The 27,051-nt window shown below is 37.3% G+C and overlaps 1 protein-coding gene across 1 annotated transcript; it reads left to right on the forward strand.

Annotated features, from left to right (window-relative positions):
• Window positions 1–1,552: 1,552 nt before the first annotated feature.
• Window positions 1,553–19,575, forward strand: LOC134791315 (uncharacterized). Its single transcript, XM_063762327.1, has 4 exons — window positions 1,553–1,780; window positions 17,956–18,035; window positions 18,411–18,488; window positions 18,678–19,575. The coding sequence occupies exons 2-4, from the start codon at window positions 17,978–17,980 to the stop codon at window positions 19,172–19,174; spliced, it is 633 nt and encodes a 210-aa protein (XP_063618397.1). The 5' UTR covers window positions 1,553–1,780; window positions 17,956–17,977; the 3' UTR covers window positions 19,175–19,575.
• The last annotated feature ends 7,476 nt before the right edge of the window (window positions 19,576–27,051 follow it).

Consider the following 27,051-nt stretch of genomic DNA (forward strand, 5'->3'; position numbering starts at 1 on the left):
CTCTTGCAGCAACCTTTGCCGTACATGTGATAGATCAGAGCACATGTCTGCGATAAAAATATCCCTGATGAGAGATTCCCTCAGCTCTTTGAATTCACAATCTTTACTCTTATTTTCCAAATCTGTTAGAAAATCGTCGATGTTTTCAGATTTCATCTGCTTCCGTGTGAAAAACATATACCGTGTCATGGTTAGGTTCTTTTGTGGCTCAAAATGGTTGTCAAATTTCTTTTTGATTTCTGCCAATTGACATTTGTCGAAGTCTAAGTTAAAAGAGTTAAAGATTTCCAAACCTTTAGCACCCATTGAATGCAACATGATTGCTATTTTTCTTTTGTCTTCCGCCTTGTCAAGTCCCGACGCCAATAAATATATGTCAAACCGCTGCCACCACCTTTTCCATTCTTCTGCGTTGTTATTTGTGGTGTCCGACGAGATCATGAGCTTTGGTAAAGTTGTACCAAGCACATGCGGCTTGATTGCGAGATCTTCACTTCCGTCCGCCATTGCCGACGCTTGAGGTGTGTGTTTGCCGTGTGTGACTTTTTCTTGCTTTCGCTTGACTTCTGTCTTTTCTTCTGTGTCACTCATCGCTGCACTTCTGACACCATGTTATGATGGTGAAAGGAAAGACCAAGTACACTTAATTATGTTTATTAAAATTAATATTCGTGGAGCACATATCAAAAGTAAGTATATTTGACGCCATCTTAGATGTAAGAGAGAGTTGCCACAGATAACGCAATATAGGAAAAACTACTAAATTATTATCAAGTTACCAACCTAACAAGAAACAATATATGATACTATTGATTAAAGCGGTGGTGGCCGAGTGGATCTGACGTCCGACTATCAATTCGGAGGTCGCGGGTTCAAATCCTGGCTCGTGCCAATGAGTTTTTCACACTTATGTACGGAATATCATTTCATTTTTACCACTAGCTTTTCGGTGAAGGTAAACATCGTGAGGAAACCTGCATACGTCCGCGAAGAAATTCAAAGGTGTATGTGAAGTCCCCAACCCGTATTGGGCCAGCGTAGGGACTATAGCCCAAACCCTCTCGTGCTTGAGAGGAGGCATGTGCCAACAGTGGGACGTATATAGGCTAAGTTTATTATTATTTTATTTAACACATACTACTAGGTTTTTTGCCTTCCAAATAAGTAGAGAATAAGAAACAAAAAGAAAACTGCTTCGTTAATTAGTATGAATACGGACAAAGGTATTGGAAATGAACGCATAAAGGCAGGTAAAAAAATCTTATTACCTTCTGTCAGACATTGTGGTACCAGAGTTAATTAACTTTAGACTTTTGAATGCAACTTGGTACTGCCGGTTTAAGGGCAGCGCATCTGATTGAAAAGCCCACCTTCCCTACAGACATACAATACAGGCTTAAGCACTTTGAATATAGGAAAACGTGGGGTGGCTGCACAGCGGGCGGGCCCTTACCACGCAACGCAAACGAACGGATAATTTACCTTTTATCATATCCATTGACGCGCTAAGCTCACAACTCAGGCTGTATGTCCTTATTGAGAACGCAATGCATGCGTTGAGGTTTTGGGGTGTAGTAGTAATAAAGGTAAGGGTGTTTCAGTCGACTTATACGTCGGTTTCGACTTTAGTCTGCTACCAAGTCTCGGGGAGACCGCGCGTGCGGCAGCGGAGCCGAGATTCGTAACAAAGTAAAGTTTCGTGATTTGGGAAAAGGTTCATTTTCAAATTTAATCGTTGTTTCTATTGGCTACTATTGGAAGCTGTGCGGGAGATATAAAGGTTTGTTTATTTTAATTCATGGTCAAATAACTATTAGTTATATTGTAGCCCCCTTATTTATAAACGGGCTACAAGCCTCAATTAGCTAATAATCGTTTGTCTCTATCTGTCATTTTGACTTATGTATTTGTAAGAAAGGGATAAAACATAATTTAACTAAATCAGGCCCGTAAAGTTTTATGAATAAGGGGGTAGGTATAGGTATGTACTCGTAACCTTGATGACACATTTAAAAACATTAGTTTGAGAATGTATGGGTAGATAATATCTGCAATATGGCCGATTTTTATTTTATTAAAACACCTAGTTATTTTTCATTAGAATTCGATAATATTTGATGGATATACAGTATGTAAATAAACGAAACACATTTACTCAAACTCGTTAATGTGTAGGTCACACTGACCAACTTTTAATATGGCACCAACCCTAATCGCGAAAAAAATTTACCCGCCCATAGGAAATTTCAACGCCTGACCAGCAAAATGTATTTTCTTCTTCTTCTTTATATTTAAGAGCTGTGCTCTTGTCGGTGGAGCAATCTCGAACTCGTCCGGTCCTCTGCCAACTCCTTAACCTTCTGGTATGACACGACCTGAACCTTTTCTTTTATTTGGTTGAAATAATTTATTCTCGGTCTTCCTCTTCCTCTCTTTCCCTCTCTTTCCCTCTATTTTTCCTTCTATGATGTTCTTTAGGAGCATGTCGTGTCGTAGCAGATGTCCAATTAGTACTCCTCTTCTCGAAAAGCAAAATGTTTGAAACCACCAAATTTTTTTGCGCGATTTCGGGGTTGGTGCCATAGTAAAACTTGCTCAGTGTCACCTACACCTTAACGGGTTTCAGTAAATGTTTTTCGTTCATTTACATACTATAGAGTTCCCTATTCTGTGCAATATAAGCTCAATTTTACTTAATCTTCTTCCTCGCGTTATCCCGGCGTTTTGCCACGGCTCATGGGAGCCTGGGGTCCGCTTGACAACTAATCCCATGATTTGACGTAGGCACTAGTTTTTATGAAAGCGACTGCCACCTGACCTTCCAACCCAGAGGGGAAACTAGGCCTTATTGGAATTAGTCCGGTTTCCTCACGATGTTTTCCTTCACCGAAAAGCGACTGGTAAATATCAAATGATATTTCGTACATAAGTTCCGAAAAACTTATTGGTACGAGCCGGGGTTTGAACCCGCGACCTCCGGATTGCAAGTTGCACGCTCTTACCGCTAGCAGGCCACCAACGTTTCTCAATTTTACTTAATGTCCTACAAAATCTTCCTCCGAGTCTGAGTTTAGGAAAACGTAAGGTACTCAACTCAACGTCCAATTACATACCTATACATATATTTTGTATGTCCCAAATTGAGATTTAGTATTTATTGCACCCAGAATGAGGAGCTAAAGACTTATAAAAATAAAATAAAAAAATAAAAAAGCCCTTTATTCATTGTAACGTGTTTACATAAAAAATTAAAATAAAACTATGACTTATAATATGTGTTGTTACTAATGAATCCCTAGTGGGTAAAGGCCTCCTCCATTGCTGCCCATTTGTCCCTGTCTTGTGCTGTCGCCATCCAGTCTGTGCCGGCTGTTCTTTTTAAGTCTTCCTCCCAACGCATTTGTGGTCTGCCCCGGCCTCTTTTGCCAAGTGGACCTCTCCATTTGGTGACTATTAATGTCCATCTCTTATCTGTAAGCCTTGCTGTGTGGCCTGCCCACTTCCATTTTAGTCTTTTTGCATAGCTCAAGGCATCTGTTGCTCCTGTTTTTTCTCTTATTTTTGAGTGTCTTATTTTATTCTATTTTTCTTATATTGAGCATGCTTCTTTCTAGCGCCCGTTGACATGTAATGATTTTTCTTTGAGCTTTTGCCGTGAATTTCCAAGTTTGGCTTCCGTATGTCATACATGGCAAGACACTTGAGTTTAGGACTTTAGTTTTAATGGCTATTGGCATGTTACTTTTAAATATACCTTTTAGGCTCCAGTACTTGTTCCATGTTTGTTGTATTCGCCTTTCTATTTCCGTTTCATTATTGTCTTTATTGAAGCTAATGTTCTTTCCTAGGTAGGTATATTTTTCTACATATTTCAGCGTGTTTCCATTTATACTTAGTGGTCTTTTCCAGCTATTTGTCATTGCCTTTGTCTTACTTAGGTTCATTTCTAGTCCTACTTTGATACTCTCTATGTGTAGGGATTCCGTCATGTGATGTAGTTGCGTACATGACTCCGCTATCAACACTAGGTCATCTGCAAATCTTAAATGATTTAAGTAAGTACCTTGTATGTATATTCCTAATTTACTCCATTTTAGCTTGCTGAAGATGGTTTCTAGAATGGCGATGAATATCTTAGGAGACAGTGGGTCTCCTTGCCTTACTCCCCTTTCTATGGGAAAGCTTTGGCCGAGTGACTCTAACTTGATTCTTCCTGAGTTTCTTCTGTATATATTTTTGATGACCTCTATGTATACATCATCCACTCCTTGTTCATTTAAGCTTTCCCATATACTTGTGTGGGTTACGGTATCGAAGGCTTTTCGGTAGTCGATGAAGGCTAGATACAAGGGTCTCCTCTGCTCTTGGTATTTTTCTATGATTAATTCAAGTGTGTGTATGTGGTCTATCGTCGAATATCCTTTCCTAAAACCTGCTTGCTCCACCGGTTGTTTGGCTTCTAATACTGTGCTTATTCTTGAGTTGATTATTGATGAAAACAGCTTGTAGAGGCTGGGTAGCAGGCTTATTGGTCGGTAGTTGTTGATATCCTTTGGGTCGCCTTTCTTATAGATTAGTATAATGTTTGATTCAGACCAGTCTGAGGGTGTCTCTGAACTTTGTAGTATTAAATTGAACAGTACAGCCAACGGTGTTGCCAGGATATTGTTTGCTAGTTTGAGTGCTTCGTTGGTGATGTTGTCTGACCCTGGGCTCTTTTCTAGCTTTAGCTTCTTTATTGCTTCCAAAATTTAATGCTATAGGTTTAATGTTATTTATGTTACTATTTTTGCTTTGGTTGTTATTAGACCCTACCTCTTTATCGCTGTACAGGTTTCTATAAAATTCTGTTGCCATGTTGATGATATCTGATCTATTGCTAAGATTTTTGTCCCTTTTTTTTCAGTTCGCCTATCCAGAGACTTACCTTTTATCAAAACATGACGAAAAAAGAGATTACAAGAAAATAGAAAATCAGCCCATTAAGCAAAAATCTAAACTATCAAAACTATTATGATTTATTGAGAGCCCTTAGTGAAAAAAATTAAGAACAGTCTCATCACTACTCTTATGTTTTACTCATGTAAAACGAAATTATTTCTAACGAATCGAAACCTCATTAAGTGGAACAAGAACCTCATTAGTAAGTAATTATGTATATATTTTGAACTGTAAAAGAAAATTCAAAACAGATTTATAATCTTATATATATTTATTTATATATAATACGAATTGGAAATGTTTTGTACCGAATATAACCTAAAATATGCCGATAAACTACTATTACCGCGAGACACGTACTCGTACGTCAGTGACGCGCATAACACGACGAGCTGGCTTGACCACTGCCTGGCGACTGAGAGCGCGTACAATGCGATAACTGCATTGTCCATAGACATAGCGGTCGACTGGACAGACCACCGACCTATGTTCGTCGAGCTGAGGTTGGTTTCATTAACTTCATGCACCAACGTTACCAACACTAGGCCACTCCATTGGAACTGGAAATCGTGTACGAAATCTCAAATTGAGGAATATATGCGTACAGTTAACAACTGTATTTCTCACTTAATGTCTCAGAATATTGACATGGAAATACCTGCTAATATCGAATACTGCTACAAAAGGCTAGTTTCAACAATGCAGAACGGAACTCGAGTGGATTTGCATAAAAGTAAGAACACCCGTAAGAAGAAAACACCAGTTCCCGGTTGGAACAAATTCGTTGCGGAAAAATATGCGGCGTCTAGGAGCGCATTACGTCTGTGGCACGAAGCCGGCTGTCCTGTTACTGGGGAAGCGGCCGAGCGACGTAAGCAATGTCGATCACAATTTAAATCTGCGCTGCGCAGTTGTCAAAATAATTACGAACAGATAAAAATGGACAACATAGCAAGTGACATGAAGCATAACAACTTCGGAAAGTTTTGGCAACAAGTAAATAAAATTTTAAAAACCACCTCTAGCTATCCCTCGCATGTGGATGGGCAAACGGATGACAGCAAAATAGCGGAAGCTTTCAGCAAACTATTCACGCAACCGGCACCCGCGGGAGCCCACCAGGGTCAAGAAACTCTTGAGGGCGGCCTTCCTATGTTAATTACGATTACGGCAACTGATATCGCCAAAGCGCTCAAACAAATGACGCGCGGTAAGTCTCCCGGCCTGGACGGTCTTACAGTGGATCACATCCGATACGGTGGCCATGCTATGTTGCATATGCTGGCCACACTATTTACAGCAATAATTGGGACTGGTTATTTGCCACAAGACCTGACAGATACTGTTATAGTACCTATTTGTAAGGACAGAAGAAAAAATGTATCGAGTGCTAATAATTACCGCCCTATCGCTTTGGCAAACATAATAGCGAGACTGTTGGAGAGAGTGCTGCACCAGCTCGCTGCCCCATATCTGGACACTGCCGATAACCAGTTTGGATTTAAGAGTAGCGTATCAACAACCTCGGCCATCTACGCATTTAAGCAGATAGTAGGCTACTACAAATCTAGGAAAACTCCTGTCTACGCCTGCTTCCTTGACCTGAGTAAGGCATTTGACAGAGTTGACCACCAACTCCTCTGGAAGAAATTAGAAGAGCGAAATACGCCCCCACCAGTTATTAAGATACTGGAAAAGTGGTACTCCCAACAAAAGAACATGGTACGATGGAAGTCAACTCTGTCCGCCGCCACTGGGCTAAACTGCGGGGTGAGGCAGGGGGGCAGCATGTCACCAGCACTCTTCAGTGTCTTCATGGATGGGCTCTCACAGGCCTTGACTAAAACCGGGGTCGGCTGCTCCATCAACGGCATAATGGCCAACCACCTAGCGTATGCCGATGATATGGTCCTGCTTGCTCCATCAGTAGCCGCTATGCGAGACTTACTTGCGGAATGCGGAAAATACGCCAGCCAGCACAACATGAAGTATAATCCGGACAAGTCAGAGTTTATGGTCATGGAAGCGGCAAATATGCCGTTGAGCGTACCGCCACTGTTACTTGATGGAGTTCAACTGCGGAGAGTCTACGAGGTTAAATACCTAGGCCACATCCTGCTGTCTAGTTTGAAAGACCACAGGGACATTGAAAGGCAAAGACGAGCTATTGCAGTACGAGCGAACATGCTAGCCAGAAGATTCGCCAAATGCAGCGACGACGTGAAACGGCAGCTGTTCCTAAGTTTTTGTACTTGTGTCTACACAGTGGAGTTGTGGTCAGATTACACCTGTGCAGCAGTGGGAGACATGCGCGTACAGTATAATAACGCATGGCGGACGTTGTTCCGGCTGCCGCGCTGGTGCAGCGCGAGCGCCATGTTCGCGAAGGGGCGCGCGCCGGGCTGGGGCGCGCTGCTGAGAGCGAAGAGCGCCGCCGCCAGAAAGGCGATAAATGCATCCGCCAATACGCTGCTGTCCGCAGTGAGGGAGTGGGACGGTAGCCCGCTTCATGAGCGCTGGAGGACCTACCACAAACCGGTCACCATAGGGTCGGGGCGATACGCCCCTTGGGCTAGTTAATATTAAGTTTTAATTTGTATATAGGTATTATTTATAGACGTGAATATTTTAATTATATTGTACAGTCGAATAGTTTAATTTTAATTTAATTTTATTGTAATTCTATGGAAGTTTTCTGGAATAAAACAATTTCATTTCATTTCATTTCATTTCATTTCATTTCATTTCATTTCATTTCATTTCATTTCATTTCATTTCATTTCATAATACAAGAATTATTATTATATTTATTATACGCTTTTAGTCTCATTAAATTGTGCCTACTTAGATATTAATGGCTTGTTTCTACACAATATATTACAGAAAGTTATTGCCTGAGACATTACTTGCTTCATAAATAACTTATTACCTGCCTTATTACGATAAGGAGGTAATAACTTATTTACGTAGACACATATTGGATACAAAAATAGGTATTAGGTATTATGTTACGGGTAATGTTAGAATGATGGCGCCATTTGCACCATCCCACTAACCCGGGGCTAACCGGTTAAACCTGGATTTAACCGGTTAACCCCGGGTTACCATGGTTACCAGTACGATTTGACACTGGGTAACGGTTTAAGGGGGTTAGTGGGATGGTGCAAGTGGCCCTAGGTCATTTTTCATTTAGGACAGCCCGTCTGTATTTACACATTTAAAATAGAATAAGTACAAATTCAATTCGAAACCCATTCATGAGCAGACAATGTAAATTAAAAGTACTTAAACTCCATTAATAAAAGGTCAAAACATTTCAATTAAAGACAAATAAGGTCAAGGGCGTTTGTTCTAAACGAGCTTTAGCAAAAACCTTAAATACCGTAAAGTCGGGTTACTTTAGCCCTGGAGGGTAACTTTGGCCATTGTGATTTACTCGGTCCAGGTTTATATTATTGGACTATAATTATGGAAATATTCCATTAGGTTGGTTTTAGCTAACCTTTGACGTTTTTGTTTTTTATTAGACCCTTTTACATGAGGTTTTCATGTGGGTCAAAGTTACCCTCCATTGCGTCAAAGTAACCCGAGCTTACGGTACTGTTAAAAGTATGATGTTCCGCTCCCACACAAGTTTGGCCCAACACTCGCTAAACATGGTGGGTATATTGTTAGGCTCCAAACATGAAATAAAAGTCCCGATAGTTATTAGAAATTCACGGACACTTCACAGAACATTATAAAAGCGGAATTTCTCTACGATTTTGAGGTTAGGAATTCTGCCTTGTATTGGGCCATTTGTTAAATATGATTATGACTTATTACAAGGAAATAAGGTGCCGTAAATAGTGTAAACATATCGATGATATTGGGCGTTTAAAGGCTGTCAAGGAACAAAAATCGAATGAGTTGGTACAAGTGTAGTAGTCGCACAAACTAAGCTGCCATATTATTACAATCATAGTAACGCTCTCATTTTAATTGAAAAAACATGAAATTGACATGAAAATATAAGTATTTTTGTATAAAAACTTCTACTCGCTCTAAATTCTATGTATATATTACATTTTTAGCAACGGTAATCAGTACCAATAAACCACAGTGTACCTTACTCAGTACATATGTACATACCTACTCGTACGCTTCACTTTTAGAATGTTCGATTCTTTCGCTTGCTCAGGTATCAATATTAGCACGAGGAGTTAAACGACAACTTTGTCCCTTTGTAAAGCAAAAACTCATTAAAAGAGTGGTCCTTTATTACAAAGACTTAGTCAAGTATTTAGAGGAATTAAACAAGCAAGACTCTCGTAGCAACCCCAGCACGCAAAACTAGATGCAAAGTAAGTAAATAAGCCACAGTTGATCTGACTTTAAATTTAAATCAACCTTTCCACTCCATGCCTTGAGGATTAAAATGTGGATTTATCATAGACTAATATTAGCTTCCACAGTCGGTGATCTATGTTAAAATAAAAATTTGATAAATGTGGTCCTCTCACGAAAAAGGTCGTATCAAAATAATTTCAAATCCGTAACAAGTTGTTAAATCAGAATAGGGTTCTAGTACTCAAAGTAAGCCGCAGTAGGTCCAACTTTTAATTTATGACGACCTTTCCGCGCCTTGAGGTTTAATGTGGACTTTTCTTTCTCTCATTCAATCCGTACACCTGCCGCTTTTCACATAGAATTTCCTTTTTAATATAACATTAAGGATCATGCCGATTTTGGCCTACGATCCGATAAGCATGCTATATAATATATGAGTAATTTAATCATATTTCTTGCAATCTCATACATATATTAGATTCCAACGGACACTTCTTAGTAAAGAAAATAAGTTAAAGAGTAATTAAACCAAATCAACACATCCCACGCCATTACATAGAATCAATGACATTTCATAAATGGACGTCCAGAGCTTCGAGCAACACCGGCTTCCGACACATCGGAAGGGAGGGGCCCAAGCGATATCTCACCGTACAAATCTTTCTGCCATTTTTCGCGGGGGGAAAGGTGCACACAGTCGCACTTCTCACACACTTACATACAAAATCCAATCTGTAATGACGACACAAATACATAGAAAATGACACACGTCAAAGACAAATCTTGCAAACCTCGATCTCTTTTTGTGTACGGACGAGTGACAAGTGTCACAACACGCACACTAACACATTTTCGTTGAAGTATGTTATTGTATTCTGAGAGATGAGAAGTCGGATTTGTCGCTCGACCGATCCGCAATTTGTACTGAGCGAGCAAAATCGATAAATCCAACAATTACATGAGACTAAAATATAATAATTGTGTTTGAATGTAATTAAACGTATGATATGTAAAAAAAAATATTACATGTGAAATGTAACACTTTCTTTTTTTAAATTTGATGTCCTCTTATAACAAAAAACCGAGCAAACAGGCATTTTTGTGCAGCAGTGTTCACGCGCGCGTCTGGACTCGGTCTAGTGAAAAATCCAAGTGCAACTAGTTTTATTACCCGCGCTAGATTAGATTGACGCGCTAATCTTGTACCTCGGCAGAGGGGAAATAGTGCGAATGCCGCCTCCCTTCCGTGTTGCTCGAAGGTCCAGAGCCAAACAAAAAAGTATGGTAGCAAAATACTTTTCTACGATGTTCCTGTTGATGCTAATAACGCTCACTTCAAAGAAAGATATTCATACCACTAACGACATACTGTTTTAAGCACTAAGTATCAATATTGCAAAAAGAACTGCGATACAGTAAAAACTTTTAATTCTAATTATAGCCTGACAAGTTCTTTTTTAGCCCTGATATAATGTCGCTACAAACAGCTTACATATAGCAACAATACGTGTACGTCATGAATAGTCGGGACAGTGTGTATTGGCATCGTGCAAGAGCGAGTGAGGTATACAATTATGTACATGTGAGTTGTAGAAGTATGTTTCCCAATCGAAACCCAATCGAAAGAGCATGTTTAGTTGATAATTAAGTATGAATAACCTATCCGCCATAATTTGATTCTAAATATTCGACCTCCGTATATATATTTACCAGATTCAGTCACTCGTGGTGGTAATGGCTCATTCTTATAATAAATATTTTTGATTATAGCACTAAAGACGCCTTAAATGAGAAAAATAATAATTTAATAATTAATATTCATATTTAGTACAAAACTAACCAGTTTATTACAAACTCACTATGAAAATCAGTACCCGTCATGTCAACAAATAATTTCACAACATTGTTTAATGGAATGCTACTGAATCCCGTATCCTTTTTCTGTCGCAAGTATTTTAATGTATTTTAAATTATTTGTTTAGCATCGGTGTGAATTTTTTTGGGCATTTTGATTGCAAAATCTATTATTATCCTGAAATATTTACAATCATTTTCGATTTGTTTACATCGGTGACATTCAATGACTTTCAATGTCGGATGTCAAACAAAATAATTGCCATTAAAATAAATTAGTTCCATCGAAAATCCGCAACGTGGCGAGGGCTAAAAAGGAACTTGTTAGGCTTTACTTTAAGTGTAACATACCCAAATGACTTACGTCAAAAGTGAATAGCGAACGAATATGGAACGAATAGAGTCGCTATGGATTGTGTTTTCATATTAATTATTACATATTTATTTGATAGTATTTTATGAAATCTAGAAGAGCACCAATTTACAATTAGCTTTCACCGACTTTCCCCACTGAAGTGGTTTAGAATTTTTTTTAATAAAACGTTATTTAATATCAGGGTATGAATAACACGAAAATAGGTTAAAACTGAAAAATACATTAAAATAAATGGAAATATATATATCTAACTTTTTTTACAAATTACCTAGGTATGGTTACATATCAGAATACCGAAAATTCATTTACCTAATGTCGAATCACCTATGCTCGATTCACCTATTTTTTAATTACCTAACGATCATTTTAACTAAACATTGAATGACCTATCAATCAATCAATCAAAATATACTTTATTCATGTAGGCCTAGCAACAAGCTCTTATGAATCGTAATTAATCTTAATCTAATTATCAGAGCAATTTATTGATGTTAATATTATTCCATAATAAAATTGGATTATTATACATATCAAATTTAACACTAAAAATTTCACAAAAGGATCGTCAAACATTAAAAAGATTGTATAAAAAAATACTAGTCTAGAATTTCTAGAATAAAATCTAAATGTCAAAAAAAAAGCATAAGTAGCCTAAGTTTATAATACCTAAACTCAATTAACCTAATGGATGAAACACCTAATGAACGTTTTACCTAATGCACATTTTACCTAACGGACGCTTTACATAAAGCTATTATACCTAATGCATGAAACACCTAAAGCTGACATACCTAATGGACGATGCACCTAAAGCTGATATACCTAACGAACGAAATACCTAAAGTCGATATACCTAAAGGATGGAATACCTAAAATAGATATACCTAATGCATGTTATACCGAAAGTCGATATACCTAATGGACGATATGCCTAAAGTTGATTTACCTATTGAACGAAATACCTAGAGCTAATATACCTAACGCACGTAACACCTAAAGTCGATATACCTAATGCACGAAATACCTAAGGCTGGTATATGTTTTAACGAACGAAATACCTATAGCTAATTTTATCTAAGATTATGCCTAACTACCTTCAAACAAGTAGGGTACCTACATTATTGTAGGTACCATAAATTTAGGTACCTACATTCCAAAATTTGGGCCATAATAAACTCGAATATCTTCAATCAGGTGTGACTATTATTGAATGCCGGAGTTTTAAGGAAAATGTTTTCATAAAGTGATGAAAAAATTCAGACAACATCAGCAAAAAGAAAATTGGTATTAATAGTTTATTGCTTTATTAAGGGTTTGAACTTGTGGCCATAAATGTTGTAGTTAGGGTAATTCCAGGGTAGTAGGCCATAGTTTTTTTAGAACCCGATAAAAAATAAGTTTACATGTAATTAAAATAAATATTTTTAATACAGTTATATACAGCTCAAAAAGTGCTACTTTACGTAGCTGTTTAGCGTGCGGAAAGTTGGTTTTCGCGAACTAGTGCTTTTCACTTTTCCATTTTTTTTTAATTTATACTTGTCCAATTCATGACTACTTATTGATGAGTGTTAATATTAGTTTCCTTTAAACGTCGTAATCAACATAAAAACCTACTGTTAATGTAAGAAAATATACATTGTAAGTATTTCATATTTTATTACTTACCTCTTCATCATTATAACACGTTTATTTTTTTAATATTGAATATTGAAAAACCGTTCTTAATAAGTTGTCTGAATGGAACGAAATAGCTGTCGAAACGCCTGTCAAAGAAGAGGCGTTTTTTCTTACTGCCTGTTTTAAGTGTGTGACTCTGTGACTGCGCATAAACATTATATGATTTAAACTTTTTTTTGCTTTTTGTTTTAGAGTTTTTAATTTTAATCTGAATTTAATCAATCAATTTAATCAATTTTATCATTTTTAATTTAATAATTTTATTATAGGTATCTATTAATTAGATATAATATTATTTTTATTTTTATTATTAATGCTATATTTAGGTACTTACATTATCTGCAGTAACTGATTTTTTATAACGAATTTAGGTATTTCGTTCATTACATACAGTCAACAGTAAAAATATCGGTGTAGCCATTGACATAGATATCTAGGGACTGGCTTTACGGGCAATAATAATGAGGCATGACAGGGGCCAGTATAGCGATTGGTTGATGAGTTCGCATCACGCGCGCGATTGGTTGATGAGTTCGCATTACGCGCGCTATTGGTCGCAACTAATTGCGTTAGACTGCACGATTGGCTGGAATTCGTGAGTAACACCGCTGAACTAGTACCATTTTTAGTGCCCGTAAAGCCCGTCCTTAGATATTATACGTCAATGGGTGTAGCCAACTTATTCAAAAATATGTCCCATAGTTCTTAATTCGCTGACATAAGAGCTATGGGACATATTTTTGAGATGATTTGTGCACCCATATTTTTACAGTTAACAGTACCTAATAGGTATATCAACTTTATGTGTTACGTGTATTAGGTATTTTAACTTTAGGTATTTCGTTCAATAGGTAAATCAACTTTAGGGATATCGTACATTAGGTATATCGACTTTCGGTATTACGTGGATTAGGTATATCGACTTTAGGTATTCCGTCCTTTAGGTATATCGACTTTAGGTATTTCGTTCGTTAGGTATAACAGTTTTAGGTATTTTATCCATTAGGTAAATCAACTTTAGGTATATCGTCATTAGGTATATCAGCTTTAGGTGGATCGTCCATTAGGTATGTCAGCTTTAGGTGTTTCATGTATTAGGTAAATCGGTTTTAGGTATTTCAAGCATTAGGTGTATCAAGTTTAGGTAGATCGACCATAGGCATTCTGAGCTTAGGTAAAAAAAATATAGGTGAAACGTGCATTAGGTAATTCGTTCATTAGGTGTTATGAGCTTAGGTTAATAAACCATTAGGTGTTTAAAAAAATAGGTGAATCGAGCATAGGTGATTCGACAGTAGGTAAATCAACTTTCGGTATTCTGATATGTAACCCTAGGTATATGATAAACCTACAAAATAGGAATTCTAACTTATTTGAAATATATTAAGTTTATTATTAAGTGCCTTTTAGGCAAACATTCTTTTTTGGAATGAGTTACTTATCGAATTCATTATAACAATCCTGTGATTGTTACTGTATTTGTGTTCTCTCTGGAATTGAAGTAAATATGTTTACTTAAGTGATTGGTTTTACATTTAATGCTATATTTTTTTTTATTATAAAACAGCTCTAATTGTTATAGTCTATTCCGGTTCGCATGCTATGTCTTATTCATTTAAGGAAGTTGTATTAAATATATTATACTATTTAAAAAAAATGTATTAACCTACCTTACTCACAAACTACACTTGAGTTTGATAGTGCGACTCTAAATTATTGTTATTACTCAAAAAGTCTTTAATAATTATAATGTTGAGCTATTACTACTATTTAACAACAAACGTGACAATTATACCAATTTTCCACCAACAACACGATAATTGTTGTTTCCAAATTACCACGTCGTTACCTCCTCGTGAATTAAAGGAAACATTTTTAACACGTGTCGTTCGTGATAGCCTTCCTTCAGCACATAGGAGTCGTAACAGCCATTTAGAAACCCACTTATATGCATAATTGTATACCGTAATCTCTCTAAATTCCAAATTCGAACTGGTTTTTCAATGGTTTTTTCACGGGACGACGACCGGATATCCCCGGAATCAATAAATTTAAATCTGGAATGCACAGGAAAAGTTAGCAGGAATAGTGTTAGTTTTTGCTTTTTGACTAATTAGTAAATTTTAACGTTCAGGTACTATTATTTATTCTGTGGTTTAGGTCCTAAACAGAATCGCAATAAGGACATCATGGTAAGGCCCCAGGCCCTGATACTTTTTATTGGAATACTTAATGGATTCTGTTTTGTAAAACCGAAAATAAATGTGGGCGGATATCATTTGATTTGATTGAAGCGAAACTTGAATATATCGAATAATTTTTTACACCTCGTCCATTTCAAACTAGCTTACCTACATGATGGTAAGCTGGCATCGTATCTATTTTAATCTCTGTCCCTCCTTTTATGTATTTTTATAAAATATAATTGTCTATAATAAACATGTATAGGTAGATATAAAAGGTAAACCCAGTTTACGGAAGAGAAATCAGAAATAAAAACCGGCCAAGTACGAGTCGGACTTGCGCACGAAGGGTTCCGTACCATTACGCAAAAAACGGCATAAAAATCACGTTTGTTGTATGGGAGCCCCATTTAAATATTTATTTTAATTTGTTTTTAGTATGTATTGTTGTTATAGCGGCAACAAAAATACATCATCTATGAAAATTTAAACTGTCTAGCTATCACGGTTCATGAGATACAGCCTGGTGACAAACAGACGGACAGACGGACAGCGGAGTCTTAGTAATAGGGTCCCGTTTTTACCCTTTGAGTACGGAGAACCCTAAAAAGGTGTTGGATCAATAACTCGAGAGCTGTATAAATCCTGTTTCCAATAGAAATAGGTAGTTTTCGTTACCAGGTATCAACCTGTCTGTGTGCAGTGAAAATTCTACAGTTTTACAATATCTATAATAGTCTCCGTCGTTTCCATTCGCACGGCTGATGTACCAGTACCTACATTGTGCGACCTGGGGCCGATTCTATTTGAAGAATTTTAAATGGTTTTCATCGTGTTTTATAGGTCGTGATTATATGCAATCAGAAATCGTCCCTTAATGTACGATTTCCACCAACCGTCTGGAGTCGGGCCGCGCCGGATTTTCAATATGCTATAGGCATAAGTATACATTATGTTTTGTAGAAGCGATGGCGTAGCCGGTAGCTTGCTATACCTGTCACCGGCAATAATATGTTGCACAACGAAGGCCGCAAAAATATCTGACACGATCTTATTTGTAGAGCCATAAGAGCGTGTCACATATTTTTGCGGCCTTCGAAGAGTAACATATTATTGCAGGTGACTGTACAAAAGTGATAACGCGGCGCGTTCGGTTGAAATCGTACTTAAGACATTTCACTCGTCCCTTACTGATTCGCGTCGCTAGTAATTCCCGAGGACAAGACACAAGGTCATATCAAAATGAGACGAACACCATATCAAATTATTGAAACATAATCGGCCTAAGTGAATTCAAGTATACGCAAGAGAAATCACAAAAGAGGTGTTGGAGAAACATAACAACAGTTACAATAAATCCCGTGTCCGATAGAAATACTAGCCTCTAGTAGAAACACTAGGTTTCCTGGTATTTGGTATCGACCTGTCTGGGTGCACCGAGCCACGACCGAGCGAAAAGACTAGATATTGTAATTTACAACGCTATGGGCGATTGTGCACTACAATGAATTTTACTGTCCGGCAGTCCGAGTTTTTACGGTCCGATATAGCACGCCATTAAATGTATGTAGTAGCTTGTGCACTAAACGTAATTTTACCGTCCGACATTTTACTTTTCCCCATTCCGGACAGTTTTTTTCCGGTCCGAGATGACAGCTATGAAAAACGTGTTTATGCTTGTGCACTGCGTCTGGAATTAGTATTATTCATGACTTGGCCGGGCGGGAGCGGGTGTGTGTTTCATGCCACGGCGCCGCACCTGCGAGTAAAAAGACGGACAAGTGCACAAGCCAATCATCCGTTTTTTTTCATGCCACTGCGCCGCACCTGCGAGTAAAAAGACGGACAAGTGCACAAGCCAATCATCCGTTTTTTTTCATGCCACTGCGCCGCACCTGCGAGTAAAAAGACGGACAAGTGCACAAGCCAATCATCCGTTTTTTCATGCCATTTCGGACCATGAAAATTCGGACTGCCGGACAGTAAAATTAATTGTAGTGCACAATCGCCCTATCGGTTTCCGTCCGCACGGCTGAGTGATATCAAGAGGTGACATATTCTGATAGGTAGTAATTTCGTGTTATCAATTTGTAATGAACTAATGAATATGATCATACATCGATTATAAATTGATAACAAGATATTACTATCTGAATAGACCTCCAGCACATTGCAATATGAGGGCTATTCTGACTACAAATATAGGCCATTTCCTTCAGTACACTTACATGAAATAAGATCTTTCCCGAGCAAGTGTGATGAAACTGATGAAAAGCCAAGAGAAAATTCCCTTTTAAAGTCTTATTATTTAATGACAGCTAGGGAATGCAAATCGGTTATTTTTTGTATGGAAATAACCGCGGTTTCGGTTAATAACCGATAATTTCCATACAAAAAATAACCGAAAATAACCGATTTGCATTCCCTAATGACAGCTAAATAAATTAAAAACAGATAAATTCCCAGATTAAACCCATATATCTATCATTTTGGATAGAAGTACTGCGTAACAGTGATATTTGTGGGCAAGTAGTAGAAAATATAAGAATTATTATGTTTGTCTCAAACTAACCAAACTTTTCTTTGTTGCAGGTGGAAATTGAGAAGAGGAATCATGCCACGTCTCACACCATTCACATGTTGCCTGATCATTGTATTCACGACGTTTATAGGTAATATACTTCTTCATATTATTCTTGATCATAGAATTAATAATAACACTTGCACTGCGTCAACTGCGTGGGCTATCAAAATCGCCGCAGACTTTTCTTGGTCTAACTCTACTAACTTATTAAGAAACTACCTTATACCAAATTAGATAAGACAATCGTGCATTTAATATTTGTAAAGTTTGCTTTTGTCTTTAATGTAGTACATAATTATGTATTCGATTTTTTGTATATGATTTGTATGTCTAAGAACAGCAGTAATTTAATGTCAATGAAATTCTGCATTATACCTTTACATGTAATTACTTACTTAAGATATGCGTTCGAGCGTTCGTGTATATTTTTAAAATATTCATGGCTTTATGTTTTTGTTCACAGATGAGGGTAATGGAAAATGGAAAAGTAAAAACAGAGAAAATCTCCAGAGAGACATCGCTGAGTTCCAGGAAATGGCGGGTAATAAATAATATTAGACATTTATTTGATTGAAGGGACACTTTGATGGCTTTATTATAAAATTTCTGATATTTGATTTTTTTTCGTGATAAAACTTATATTTTTTCGACCTTTGAAATTTCTAAGACTGTCTTTACCTTATTTGTGATGAAATATTTAATTTATATTTACATAGAAATTTGTTTACAGAAAAGATTGAAGATGAAATAGAAGATATCTACGACGAATATTCTGACAACTGGGTCAAGAACGAAGAATTTTCTAATGAAGAAGAAAGATTCGACATGTCTGATGTAGACAATGTTCATAATGATAAAAATAATATCAATATCCTCAATTCGATAAGCAATAATACGAAGGATCTAACCGAAGGCAAAGACAGACTTGTGCCTGAAACTTCCAAGGTAAATGGGACGCCTACAATCGGTACAATAAAAATAAGTACGACTGAAAAAGCTAATGTACTTCGCTCAAAATGGCCAAAATTTGAAGATATTTTGCTGGACATGGGCAAAAAATACGATTGGAAAAATGACAGATGGATTAAAGTAAAAAAGAAAGCCAACCAATCTAGTGCAGAAAAGCATATAGCATTCCATGAGAGACATTTTAGCTACAAAACTGTGAAATTAAATAGAAGCAAGAGTAGACGTAACGTCGTGATAGCAGTCACGGCGGTAAGATAGGACGTGCCAAGTCGTCTGGCTCTCTTTGGTAAAAATATCTAAATTCTATTTTTATTAGTCGCTGCGGGACCAAAGCGTCATCTAGTCGATAATTTAATATTGAATCGTAGCTACAAAGTGATTATATTTAGCAGTTTTGTATCGATGAGAAGTTAGGTTTTCTGTAATATTCTTCTCGTCATCGTAGTCAAGTGCCATTTTGAATAAACCAGACCCCATTGTATTTAAAGCCTAAAACATTTCGCAATTGCTTAAAAGTCAATAAGAACACCTAAATAAGTTAAGTAGATATTTCATCTCTAATATACGTACATAAATAATTACTCTCCGTGTGGATAAATGGACAGGGATGGTGTTAAGAGATTCTTCAAAAAATGTTACACAATAAATTATTATTTCCACCTGTCGTGTATTATTAAAACAAATCTCCCAAATTACCATGAAACAACAAAATGAATGATCCCAAACCAAAGCAAGCAGAGTAATTTTCACAGGTAAATTCAGAAAAGGGTCTTCTTTCGTAAATATTAAGATTCAATTTTCTACACTCCCTGTCAAGGAATGGAAACAGGGTGTAAGGTGAAATAATTGACTTATTTATCATACTCATCCCTGACCTCTTTTTCGACTCCCGTCTTATCCCATTCCTTTTATTTATTACAGACATGTTGTAACATGTCACAGGCTCCTTTCCATGTTAACATTATATGTGAACATAGTATTGTTCTATTTTTAAGTCGGTTAAATTTCCAATATTGTGTCCCACGGTAATTTAAGTATTTATATTTCTTCTCATATCTCAAGTGGGCCATTTCGTCTGAAATTCTAGAAACAAAGTTTGAAGAGCCTAGTGATTAATAGTAAACCAATATATTAAGATACTTATTCATAAAATGATTTCAACTTTATTTCAATGTCATAAAGCTTTTATAGTTTAAAAATCTGTTAAAAATCAGTTTGGTTTCTTATGTTTCAAGTGCGTAGACTTGTATTTCACACGTCATCGTAAAATGGATGAATAATGTTTGTTTTGGTTAAAATATTCTATGCAAAATTGAACCATATTATAAAAGAATTTAGAAAGGGGCGGAGTTCTACAATATGTGCTCATATAGAAAAACAAAGGCGGTTAGAATAAAAAACTGTAGACTCAATCCCATAGGCGTAAAAAAATAGTTTAAACCACACCCTAAAGTAGGTCAATTTGGACCTTATTTTAATTAGGGAATAAGGTGTAATTAGTGAAAGGACTGTACGAAATTATGAAATTCAGTATTGGTTATTGGGAAACCAATGACGTACAAGGAAGTGGGAAATAGCAGGGATGACGGGATCTAAGGTAGGGATCAATAGAGTCCCTTACGAGATCACTCTTCGTTGCCTTCCGCAAACCGTCGGACGTCGGTTCTCTAGCTAGGTCTATCTAGGTTACCTATATTGTGTCCTGACCTGGACTTTGCTAGTTTCTCATGATGCTGGTAGAGTTTGGATTGGAGCATAATATAGTGTAATTTGTTGTGGGGTTTTACTTGAATAACTTTAAAGAAGTACATTTAAAATGTGTTAATTTTAGTGGGATTAATTATTTTAGTGCTGTTTATTGATTTGTGGTTCAGACAAGTGCTAGTATTTAATATTGTACTAGTAAAGTTTAAATTATAAATCAATAGACTTATTAATATTGTAAAGTTAGTATTGTTCATAGTGGTTTTGTAATTTTTAGTGAATTTTAATTATTTATTGATTTGTGCTCAGACAAGCGCTAGTGTGTGAGAACATACTAAGTGAAGTTTAAGTTATAAATCAATAGAGTCTTAAAGATTGTAAAGTCTTGAGTTGTTTCCAGTGAAAATTAATTAGTTTGTGTTTTAATTGTGTTTAATATGTGTAGTGTTTTGCCTGGTTTATTTTAGTGATATTAAGCTCTGAAATGAACTTGGTTGGAATACTCTATATATTAATTTTAATTTAGTTTAGTGAGTTGTTTCGTTCATACTTATGGGTTAGAGAGAACTAGTTCCGATCCAACATAGTGTTGGGGGGTTAGTAAGTTGTGCAGGTAACCTAACGGTGGCAACTACAGCGCAGATTACTAACTTGCGGTGTTTTTTGATAAAACCCAGGTGGGGACCTGGCAGTTCCTGCATTTATTGAGACAGGGTCACCCCCTAGGATCTGGAAGATTTGGGTTGTCATCTAGACTTCTTAAAGAAGCCAGATTCTAGTCCAATTATCCCGTATCTATATACTTATATATTCACTTTTATATTACCCCTTTCCGGCCTTACTTCTGCTGTCCCAATCCACTGTGTGGAAGTATGGCTAGCACACGGAGAAATAGGATTTTTAGGTCTAAAACGAGGTGTCTCCACTCGTCTTAGTTAGCTATAGCATAGAAATTACTCATTGCACATCGAGTAATTACGCGAGTAAATTAAATGTGCATCCCGGGATGCTAGTTTTCAAATATATCGGTAGAATAGTTGGATAGATTAGCTGTTAGGTTAGGGTTTTTATTTATCAGGCCTAGGGCTTTTGTAGGATTGATCTAGATTTATAATTTTAATATATCAAAGCCATTAGACATTTACAGTAGGTAGCTAGGTTCCTTTTCGATCCATTTATGGCTATTTTATTGTATTTGTTGTTTATTATTATGGGTTTATGGGTTAACTTCAGTTTAGCGTTAGCTAGGATGTAGTTTGGGGTTAGGGTTTGTTAGGAGTTTATTACATATATTTATTTATGACTTTTTGACAAACTTGACATATTGACTTATGACATGACTGTATATATTTGTTCCCTTGCAACGCTACTGGTAGAAATATATTGTGGGAAAAACTAAAGTAAATAACCACAATATAATGTAGTATTGTAGAATCAATTTGCTTACAAATAAATATTTGTTTTGCCTGTCCCTTGGCAGTTTGTATGACGATTACATTCTGTTTTCTGCAGATTATCTGTGATTTTCACACTTGACCTTAAAAATACGGGGTCATATATTATTGAAATTATATCAATGAGTGATTTATCCAGGCTAGATCGAGGCAGATGCAAGATCCGTGGTTTATTTTGGTCCGAAAGTGTGATTCAAAATGACTACAATTATAGTTTGGTTAATATTACTTCATTGATTACTAAAATGTATTACAAAATTGCAGAGTTCTGGAGAATTAGAGTGGATCAAATACTGCTGCTCTAGTACCAGTAATTTGTCGGGTTAAATTGTCCCTTTGAATATATTATTCCTCCCATTAATGATTGAAATGAAGATTGAGCTGGTAAAGTACATCGTGCTCAGAAATACCTATTAAAAATAAAATAAAATAAAATAGGTATAATTTAGCCTAGGGACCTGACTCCATCCGGGCGTGACTGTAGATAAGTAAGTTTGTACGTACTATAATAGTAAAAATATAAAATATTTTGCCATGACGTTACTATAATTATTTTCCTTTAGCTAGCTAGGTTAGCAAGCAAATATATTAAAGGAAAATATAAAGTACAAACAAAAAGGACTTTCTACTTTCATGGTAACTGGTCACGGTAGGGCTCGGTGGGAGATAATTTCAAAAAAATATATAATTTATTATTTATTCATCAAATTCACTTACTGATTACAATTTATTACTGAATTCATTTGAATAAGATATTCTTACAATTTGTTATAAATTTGCAATAATCTTTTTTTTACATTTGACAGACTTTACTTACATTAACATACCTTACAGACAATTTGACTATGACATTCTACAGACTTATTTGATTTTGACATACTTACTATTGACTTATTGATTACATCTTATTACAGACTTAATCTGATTAAGTCAAACATTACTATACCTAACCTGCAATGATATTTCTTATTACTCTGACATAATTCACGGTTTAATAATTATCTGACATTATTAGGATTTTTAGGTGTTTTATTCATAACTCTTTCCTATTATGCGAAAAGGATTTAGGTTACTATTAACGGTTACGACGAAGGGTCCTACATAATCACTAAACGATCATTTGGCCAATCTACTGATCCAATTCAAGATATTAACTTATTTAATTAGAATTTATTCAGGTTATTTGAATTATTTTATAATAATTAGTCAAGGTATTTTAAAGGTTATTTAAAATTTTGGATTTTTTTATTGGAATTTTTAGTATTTTAGTTAGGTCTAGGTTTAGCTAAGTAGGGGTAAATTAGGGTTAGTAGAGGAGAGAGGTGGGAGATGTTACAATGTGTTATCCCTCGCTTCTGGGAGCGGCAGATGGGAGTTTCCCTAATTATGTTGTGCTTTGTGTACGTATTTGTAATAAGGATAAGTGAATGTCAAAGCTTGTTTTGTATCGCGGAGCACCTTGGTGACGAAACATTACGAGTATATTAATAAAAAAGGTTTTTATTAATAAATGGTTGGGTAACGAAATCCCAGACTTCGCTGGTTCGTGTGTTACGGCTGGTTCGAGAACTTGTACTTAGTACCTACATATTTTAATGAAACATGGCGGGAGCGCGCATTGGATAGGACCAAATGACGAGAAAGAGGGAAGCACCTATATGCCCAGTAGTGGGACACTCTTATAGACTAGTAAAAAAGTGAGTAATGATACATCTTTAAGTTACGTTAGAGATATGTATTAGGTATCCATTGGGACCAAAGAGCTTTAAAACTAGTGGCTTCTGACAGTAGACACGATTAGCTTATGGGACATATGCGGGTGATAACGCAACTATACTGTGGGTCAACGAATAACGTGTCTAACATATAATTCAGTCCTTTAACACTTAAACTATGTAATAACTCCACTCTTACGTCAAAGTGTATATAGTTTTTATCCCAGAAAGCAAATACTATTATTTCTCAATAGGGGGAATTCGAGGGACTACTTATGAGTTAAGTAAATACTTTTCGTAAGAAATACAGAATGTTTATGCATTTTAGACAATTTAGCCATCATTTCGGACCATCGGAGTTCTATAAAAAATAAGTTGGATAAAAGATAAAGCTACCCAAATTACAAATTCCACGCAGACGAAGTCGCGGGCAAAAGCTACTTATGTATATCAGTAAATAATAATTTGATAATAATTGTCTGACGAGACATTAGCTAAACTATTTTGCAAACCTAATTTGCATGACCTAATTTCTTATTTATGACTAAAGGATGACTCACGTTAGACCGGGCCGTGTCCGACCCGGAGCTTCCGGCGCATCGTTTTGTATGGAAAGCATCACGTGATCGCCTGTCATGTCATAGAAAGTAAGCGCCGGAAGCTCCGGCCCGTGAGTTAACATTGTGACCAAAAAAGCTATATTTAGTTCTTTATATTTTACCTATATTAAAATAACATTGCTTAGGAGAAGTACGTACAGTAGGTAGCGTAATTGTGTTGCTTAACATTGCTTCGATCTCAATAACATTACAACATAAATAGCATTTTAATTATTTCATTCATTGTCAATTCATTAATAAGATTATTTTATTAATAAAACAGAGATTAAATAACAAAATAAATAAATAAATCATAGATCTAGCCCTAAATTAGCCTGTGGCATTGTTCCCAGGACGCTGGCCGCGTTCCCCCTCTGCACAGTGAGGCTGAGTTTTTGAGCAAAAAAAGGGGCAGCTCGTAGGTCGCCAGACACCCAGACTAGTTTGGTAGAAATTTATTTTACTAGTTTTTTGGTGTCTGACGACCAGGGACCGAGAGTTTCAATTGCAAGTGCCGCAAATACATAATTCGGTTTCAAGAATGCGTATTTGCGACACTTGGTAATTTGGGCGTCGTCTGCTGCTGTCCCCGGCCTCCTGGCAGAGCCCAGGACGTGGAATGGGGCCAGCGTATCAACACATGTTACATCCCACGCCAGGGGCCGTCCCAGGAACCAGGGTACGAGCGAGCAGACGTCGGGCCTTTTGCCATCCGCCGCAGATAGACCGACTGGCTCCAGGGTTGCTGGTATGGAGGCGGTACCGAGTGCTCTGCGGATTATGTCGTTTAGAGCCGTGTGTCTATAAAATCGGCCGGCGCTTGATTGGCAGTGGAGTCCGTGGTGCCCATAAGCGTCAACATGGTTTCCACAGCGGGAGCAAGCGTGTGGCTCGCAGGCTTTCAAACCTAGCCTGAGGCATACGGCTACGCGCAGTGACGCCGGGTCTAAAAGGGAACCAATGTTCCGCGAAGGCAAGGCGCGTAGCCAATGCCCTGACTCGGGTTCTTATACTGCGAGCAGTCTAGCACGGTCGCGGGGATTCGAGTTATTGTCCAAAAGGGATTTGTGGGTTGTTTTTATTTTTATCAGGTCCCAGGCTGCTTGGCTGGCTTTTTCGGTAGGTGGGCTCTCGCCGGGATTTCCAGCACTCCAAGTTGACTCTGCATCTGCCAAGCTCGCCACTACCACACCCGTGGGATTGGTGACATTAAGAATGCCACGGATGAGATGAGCGACGCTGTGGACAGACGAGAGAAAAGCGGGGAGAGCCAGATCGCCCGTAGAGCGGATACCCAGGCCACCATAATTAATAGGCAAAGTGGCCTGGGACCAGCTTTGAGGGCTAAAAGAGACATTTAGAATTTTGCAAACCGAATTTTTTAATATGTTGTCAATGGATGACGTGAGATTCGAGAATTTCCAAACGGGGCTGCAACGTAAAACGTATAAGAATTTTGGAGAAAATAAACACAAACGTAAGATGTAAATAGCCATATGGGCGTTAATTTTATATAATAAATCTGAGCAGTTGTGAAAGTTATCTAATTTTGAATTTATTGCTAAAGGGATGGCGTCTTCGAAAATAGGGGCACCGAGTAATACGAGGGAATCTCGTGTAACAAAGGTGAAATTGGGCGCGACAGAGTTGAGACTTAGAGTCAAATCAGCCCGGGCACTAGCTGAAAGCTTGTCTGAGAAAAAAACCTCACACTTGTTGAAGTTAAGTTTGAGGTCAATCTCAGCGAACTGCCTTGAGATTATATTTAGGTCGTTTAATACAGAAGAAGCCGTCCCTGCAAGTGTCCCGTCATCCAAATACCATACATTTAGTTTTGATTTTAGCTGAGTGATGATTGGGTGAATTGCGAGGCTAAAGATGACGGGCCCGAGCGGATCTCCCTACTGGCACCCGACACATGAGGCAATTTCTTTTTCACCAAACATTAATTTAGACGGATTACCGTAGCATTGTTTTAGGTATTCAAAAATTTCCGGAATTTCCTTTTGAATTTCGTCTAAAAGAGTGCTTTGGTCGATAGAATTAAATGCGTTTCTAACATCAACTTTTACCATAATTTCGAAATTTGAGTTTTCCAGGAATGTTCGTGTGGCGTGCACTGCGGCCTCACAACCGCCTCTGACGCCAAAACCTAGTTGTTTGGGCTTGAATTTGTCTGTAAGGCGGTCGTGAAACTCACGGCAACACAATTTGGAGGCTAGTCGCCGTAGTGTGCTTCCTACCGCTATCGGACGAATGCCACCGTCTTTTTTTTAAGGCTATCAGGTTAGCTCCGTATAAAATGGGAGTGATGTCGCTACAGATTTTACCTGAAAGCATTAAATTTAGTAACGCGGTCAGCTCTTTGAGGAGGGTTTCTCCGGCATCTCCCATTAGGGGGCTAGTCAGGTCCTTGAGGTGCTGCGGGGTTATGCCGTCAAGGCCACCGGCCGAACCATTGGGAAAAGAGCTGATCGCATGTAAAGTTGCACGTTCCGTAACTTGCAGTGGTTGCGGAGAGATTTGAGGCTGCACGGGAAGTTGTACTGGTGTAGTTGAAATCGGATGCTTTTCTTTAAGAGAGGAACGTGCGGCCAAGGTGTCACTAGAAAATAGAAGTTTTGTGGCGCCTCTTATGTTACCGTCAGAAACCTTATTTTCTA

Source organism: Cydia splendana, chromosome 6 (genome assembly GCF_910591565.1).
Source record: "Cydia splendana chromosome 6, ilCydSple1.2, whole genome shotgun sequence".
NCBI lineage: Eukaryota > Metazoa > Arthropoda > Insecta > Lepidoptera > Tortricidae > Cydia > Cydia splendana.

What these genes read in the sequence shown, in the direction of transcription:
- LOC134791315 (XM_063762327.1), top strand. Translation starts at nt 17,978, where the DNA reads ATGCCACGTCTCACACCATTCACATGTTGCCTGATCATTGTATTCACG. An exon ending in TGTATTCACGACGTTTATAG is followed by an intron (nt 18,036 to 18,410) that starts GTAATATACTTC and finishes TTTTGTTCACAG; the next exon opens with ATGAGGGTAATGGAAAATGG. An exon ending in TGAGTTCCAGGAAATGGCGG is followed by an intron (nt 18,489 to 18,677) that starts GTAATAAATAAT and finishes ATTTGTTTACAG; the next exon opens with AAAAGATTGAAGATGAAATA.